The following is a 6,679-nucleotide window of genomic DNA, read 5'->3' on the forward strand; positions in this document are numbered from 1 at the left end:
CACCTCCCTTTTCTCCTTCCCCTGGCAACCACCATTCTACTTTCTGTTCTTGATTCTGACTCCACTAAGTACCTCACAAAAGTGAAATCGTACAGTACTTGTCTCTTTGTGACTAGATAAGCTTACTTAGAATGTCCTCAAAGTTCATCCATGTGGTGCATATGCCAGAATGTCTCTATTTAAGGCTGAATAATATCTAATTTCATGTAAATACCACATTTTGCTTATCTATTCATCCATTGATATGAACACTTGAGTTGCTTCCACCTTTTGGCTGTTGTGAATAATACTGCTATGAACATAGGTGTACAAATACCTGTCTGAGCTCCTGCTTTCAATTATTTTGGATATATCCCCAGATGTGGGATAGATCATATGGTAATGCAATTTCTAATTTTTTGAGGAACCACTGTACTATTTTCCATAGCAGCTGCACCATTTTACATTCCCAGTTAAATGTTCACAAGGGGTTCAATTCCTCCACATCCTTACCAATATATTATTATGTTTTTAACAGTAGCCATCCTAATGGGTGAAATGGTATCCCATTGTCCATTTGATTTTTTTTATTATGAATTTTCTTGAAAATTTTTTATAGATTAGTACAAAGATAAATTTCAGTCCAGTTTTTCTCCAAACTTATTAATTCTGAATTTGAGGAAGCAAATTAGGTTTCAATGAGTTCGTTTTCTTCTTCAGTTGGTCTCCACCTGGATGTTTATCAATCTAAAATAGGGAGAAAACTCATTAAATGGCCTCCAAAGTACACATGAATGTATGGTGTGTAATCAATAATCGGTAAGACTTTAAGTTTTTCTTAACCCTTGGATTCCATGTTATGCATATACAACAGCGACTAATTCCCTAGAATGTACCAAACATTTTCCTTCTTACCTATTCAGCATTCCTTTAATGCCAGACACTGTGGTGAGTGATGAGGATATAAGAATGAGTAAGAAGACACTGTATTACAACATTATGAAACAGATATAATTACTCCCACTTTACATTTGAGGAACCTGAAGATCCTTAGGTTTAGCATCTTGACTAAGATCAGACAGAGCTTGAGGAAGTTGTATCTTACTCCAAAGCTCATATTTTCTACTATTCTATACTATACTCTGTACTATCAACAGTTTTAAAAAGTAATATTCACCTGTAATTTCTATTTTTCACGTTAGATTTCCAAATGTTGGGTTTTGAGAAGAATGGCACAATATAGGGAAACAAACAAACAAGCAAACAAAAAACTTGTAAAACTTCCATCTAGGAGTTGATAAACTGAATTGGAATCACTTTATCAGGCACTATTATCAAAGCATGCAAAGTAAAAGGGAAAATTTTAATGTAAACAAAAATAGTAAATCCTGGAGATAACTTTGTGAGAGTCTGAGGCTTATTTAAAAAACTGACATACCTTTCAAGGCTCACTAGCCTGCCAAAAATTAGAATGTTATTCCTAAGCAGTTTATTTCCTAGACATGATTTTAGTTACAAGTAGAAGATCCTTCCAGTCCTATATAAAATTCTTTAGAGACAGAAAAATTAAAATAAGATTTAAAGACTCAAAGAATCAACAACTTCATTGATTCTCCATCTAAACAAAACCAAACAGAGGCAAAGAAAGAAAAAAACAATGCTCTGGCTGAGGAAACTTTCAGAGAAATGACAGAATTCAAAAAAAAATTTTTTCCTATCCCATTTCAAACATTCTTTCAGTAAAACAAAAAAAATTAAGTAGTTTTTATAAATCAATTTGACTCTAAAAATTAAATTCTTTTTTAGCTAACATAACATTTCTTAATCTCAGAAAAAAGATAAATTATACTATATTAAGGAACCAAAATGCTACAAATAAGCATGATTTCAATGTACATAATCTTACAGAAAAATTTTATAAATAGAGCAAAATAGTCCCTGTCATAGATTTAGTTTATGTTTCTTTTTAATCTTTCTTTTTTTAGGGAGGTGGGGTAGGGGAGAAGGAGGTAATTAGGTTTGTCTGTTGGTTGGTTTGGTTGTTTGTTTTAGAGGAAGTACTGGGGATTGAACCCAGGACCTTGTGCACGTGCTCTAGCACTTTGAGCTATACCCTCCCCCTAGTTTAGCTTTCTTACCAATATTCTCACCACTTGTATCAAAATTATCCCTAATTGTTGAAGACGAGCTGGATATGATGGCTACCCAGAAACTTAATCCTCCTTTACAACTTAAAAAAAAAACAAGATTAAAGATGAACAACTTAAAACATATGTATGTTTCCACAAAGGATTGTTATTTTCTAAAGACATACCAACAAGTACCTTGGCTCTCAAAAAATGTTTGCTGAGCCAGATGACATAGAAGCGTATAGCTTACCTGAAAGGAAGAAAAAAATCCCTATAAATAGTTGTATGTGTTTTTAGGTGTAGACTTTTGAGGAAACAGCAAGTAATGTTTAATGGTTAAAATATAAACATCTTTAATTAATTCAAATGACCCGAATACAATATTTATTGAGTTCCTACCATGTGCTGGGCACTCTGGGAGATACTGAGTATAAAGAAATGATCCATACCTTAGAGTTTATAAGGTAACGGATATATACTTCAAAACTATCCTTTTGCACAATTTCATGATCATCAAGCAACTGTATGTCCTCCCCAAAAGTTTAATACACATAAAATATTACATTGCGGGGGTTAGCTTTCTGGTCAATGTATCAACATACCCATTTTTAAATTAATAAATCATCATTCAGGTTTGCACATCACTTTTCATGAGTTTAGTTAGCTTGAATGAATCCCCAAAGCTTGAGTAATCACCTGATTAACTGGTTAGATGTTATTTCTGAAACTTTAGAGCTGAGAATCAAATATAGGAGTAGAATATGTGTATACAAAGATGATTACCAATTGAGTCTCTAGTTTATCTTCAAACAACATACATTTATTTCATCATGCCCTTCAAACTGCAAATATAGTTAACTCATAAAACTGCTGTAAAGAGTAAATATGATATTCCAGGGGAGAGGGTATAGCACAGTGGTAGAGTGGCACGAGGTCCTGGGTTCAATCACCAGTAACTTCATTATAAACAAACAAACAAACAAATAAATAAATAAGCCTCATTCTCCCCTACCAAAATTAAATAGAAACTGCCACTTTAAAAAAAATAAATATATTCCATATAACATTGCTTCTCAAACTTTAATATGCATGTGGATATATTACCTGTAGATATGCTTAAATGCAGACTCTGATTCAGTAGGTCAGGGGCAAGGACTGCGATTCTTCCTTTCCTATAAGTTCCCAGTGATGCCCAGACTGCTGCCCACAGCAGGGTACCAGGAGGGGATGTAACACACCTGGCACAGCTGCTGGCACACAGGCTGCTTATCCTAGCTGACTATTCCCTCCCATTTGTGGATGTCTTATTATCTTTCCTGATCTCACCTTTCTTGAATGAAATAAATGATGGTTTTTCAATCTTTGTATCCTCTTAAGTTCTAACCTAATCAGAATGCATTCCATGATAGGCATTAAACACATGTCAACTGAATGAATGACATTCAGCTTTTAAGTCCACTCTTCTATGGTTATAGACAGAACTGCTTCTTCCTTTGAATTAATTTAGAAAAGTATTTTTGAAAACTGAGAAACCAGAAAAGATTTCTATTTTTTTAAGTAAAGAAGAAAACTGTATTTGCGACATAATCCAGTGCATTTTGTTTCTCAGGCCAATCTAATACAATTTTTTAAAAATCCATAATAACTTGTTAATTTATTTGCTAATGAGTCTTCCATTTTTTGCAAATACAAATTTAATGTTTTAAAACTAACATTAAAAAGTAATCATTTTCTTAGAATGTATCTTGTATTTTTTAACAGCACAATAAAATCATAAGGACACCTTAAGTCCCTGACTTTTTAGACTAACGGTACCATAAAAAAAAAAATCAAATAGTGTTACTGCTATCAGCAAGTAGGTCTCTGGCACAGTTTCATGTTTCTGCGCTTTTTTTCTGTGATCACCATGACAAGTGACTAAGTATCTTAGGGCTGGCTTCTACATTTGTATTACTTGTTAATCTGATTACATTTTGTTCCACGCTGAGAAAAATGTTGATACGGTGTTTTAAACACTCAAGAAAAGGACAAAGGTAGAGTATTATTGTCATTTCTAAGATGTTTGCCTCAAAAAAGTTACGTGGCTTTTTTGATGTTTTTGTGAAGAGTTTGCCAATTACCAAAATAAACAGACTATTATTTTTTGAGTAACTAACGGGATGGTAAGCAAGAATCGGGTTTTTAAGCAATAAACTAAGACAACCTAACGGTCTTGCAAATAAACATGGGATAACCGGGTTTTCGCTTCCCAACATGAAGCACACCAATCCCCCAAGTCTGGCGACCCCGCCGCCTCGCGGCACAGACCCGCCCCTGCCCGCAGCGACCGCGCGCGCCGGGGCCGCCGCGGAGGCCGGGCGGGCGCACGGGGATCTACGCATTTCCTCTGGAGTTTGCTTTTTCGTCTTTATTGAAGTTGTGTTTTGTTTTTTGTTGTTTAAGACCAGACACCAGGCGGGTGGCGCCCCGAGCAGGCACTTCGGCGCCTGAGGCGCGGATGGAGCGGAGGTGACCTCGAGACCGTGCTCCCACGTCCCCACTAAGGCGGCAAAATGGTGGCAGTGAACTAGAGCCGGCCAGGCCGGGCGGGGTTTCGGCGCGGCCAGGTTGGAGCCCGCCAGACTCTGACGGCCGGATCTGTCCTCACCCAGGCCGCCTCGGGGGCCCACAGCCTGGGCAGCTGCCGGCGTGGCGCCCGCGGCAACGAGACCCCGGGCGAGGGCTTGGAGGCGGCGTCCCCGCGACCGTGAACAAGGGCGCCATTATTGCCGTCCCCTACCGGCGCCGCGGCCGCAACACGCGCTGGAAGCGAGGCTCGAGGCTCGGAAGGAGGGACGAGGAAGAAGGGAGGGATGAGGGACGGCCGGGAGAGGCAGGGAGGGGGAGGCGGGCGGGGCGGGGCGAGGCGGCGCCGGGATCCGGGGAGGGGGCCTCCCCTGCAGGGCGGGCGGAGGGCCGCGGCTCAGTCTGCCCGCTCCCTGCGGGTGGGGCTCCAGCGGTAGGGTGACCCACCCCGCCCGGAGCTTCCCCGGGCGGCCCGGGGTCATGGTCCCGCGGCGCCTCTTACCTGTGCTTTCCCTGTCTCTCTCGTCCGCCATCTTGTTGCGGGGCCGTCGCAGGGGAGATCCCTGTCGTTAGGCTAGGTGGCAGCGTCCTAGCCTCCTCCAGCCCCGCGGCGAGTCGGGCCTGGAGGATGGGTGGCTCCGAGTCCCGACGGAAGAAGACCCTTGGGCGTGGTGGGGGTGGGGGTCTCGGAACGCGCGCCCTCCCCCTTCCCGCCACGACCCTCTGGCGCCCGGGAGACCGGAAGCGCGACCCCTGCACCGCGTCCGCGGCTTCAGCCTATTCCCTCCAGAACCGAGGCCCGGACTCTCGTTTTTCTGGCGTGGAGGAAGTATTTAATAATAATAAGTCCCGAATCTCTGATCCATTTGGGGACATCACGGACACACTGCTCTCCCCCTCCCCTTTTATTTGTAGGATGTGGCGTTGCTCGTTTTTTTTTTTGTTTTTTTTTTTTAACTGCAGATTTGAAGCCGCAGCTGGAGAGCTGGGTGAGGAGCTTGGCTCTCGAAGGGTGACAGAACCAACCCGCAGTCCCGCCTCCTCCCTTTCGCATCCACAGCCAGCGGCAGCCGCGGACGGGCCCGACCCGCCCCACCTCCTGTCCCCGGTTTTCTCCCGTCCAGTGCTGGCCGCCCGCTCCCAGGGACGGCGACTGCGCGGCGGGCGGGAACCGGGCCGGCGCGGGAGGAAACCAGAGCCATTAGACTGTTACTACTGGAGCCGAGGGGTCGCGGTAGAAAAACATGTGTAAAAGGCGCAAACACTGCGTTGTCAAGGTTGCGATTTTGATACAAAATAGAAGGATTTCATAGCAACAAAAACGTGCCCATGTTTTGCTCATTTTTACGTACATGAAAATGTGAAATTTGACATTTCCTCCAGCTGCAGTTACTGAGGGAAAGTTTTAAATCTCGCTTTCTGAAGCTGTGGCATGTTAAGAATTTTTGTCACATTTTAGGGGAAAGGCCACTATTCTAGAATATTTCTTTTAAAAATGATTTTTGAATAAAATGCCTAATGTGATTCAAGCAAATATCTATTTTAAAACGAATCTTAGGTGATTTTTAAAGGCATGTGTGTACTAATTTACTTGATTGTATATAAAAATAATTTATAAACTAAATATTAAGAGGAGTTCAAAATACAAGGTATTTAATGGTTTTATTAACTGAGTCTTTTTGGTCTTTATTCTGGTTCTATAATCTCTTCAGTAAACCCTAAAGGAAACTGACTGATACTCTTCTTTTTTAAAATAAGTATTTTTTCTTTAGAAGATACTTAAGTAATACCGTGATCAGCATTCTCTTTTAAATTGACTATAAACAATTGAATCATCACAAAGTGGCTCACATTAGAAGATAAATACTTATATAAAATGAATACAATCGTGAACAGGAAGTTCTAACTAAATGCCCCAAAATAGAAGAAAGTGATCATTAGCATTCATGCATATTTAAATTTCATAGTCATTGTGGTCTACTTGTTTTTAAGGACCCCTCTTTTCA

General features: G+C 41.0%; 1 protein-coding gene across 2 annotated transcripts in view; it reads right to left on the reverse strand.

Annotated features, from left to right (window-relative positions):
* DRC8 (dynein regulatory complex subunit 8) overlaps positions 1-5,565 on the reverse strand; it is a 67,390-nt gene extending 61,825 nt beyond the window's left edge. For both annotated transcript variants that reach the window (XM_045509456.2, XM_010973556.3), the window contains exon 1: positions 5,176-5,565. In XM_045509456.2, coding sequence (XP_045365412.1) covers positions 5,176-5,206 — 31 coding nt within the window. In that variant the 5' untranslated portion in view covers positions 5,207-5,565. The remainder of the gene's footprint in view (positions 1-5,175) is intronic.
* Between the last annotated feature and the right edge of the window lie 1,114 nt (positions 5,566-6,679).

This window comes from Camelus bactrianus, chromosome 23 (genome assembly GCF_048773025.1).
Source record: "Camelus bactrianus isolate YW-2024 breed Bactrian camel chromosome 23, ASM4877302v1, whole genome shotgun sequence".
NCBI classification, from domain to species: domain Eukaryota; kingdom Metazoa; phylum Chordata; class Mammalia; order Artiodactyla; family Camelidae; genus Camelus; species Camelus bactrianus.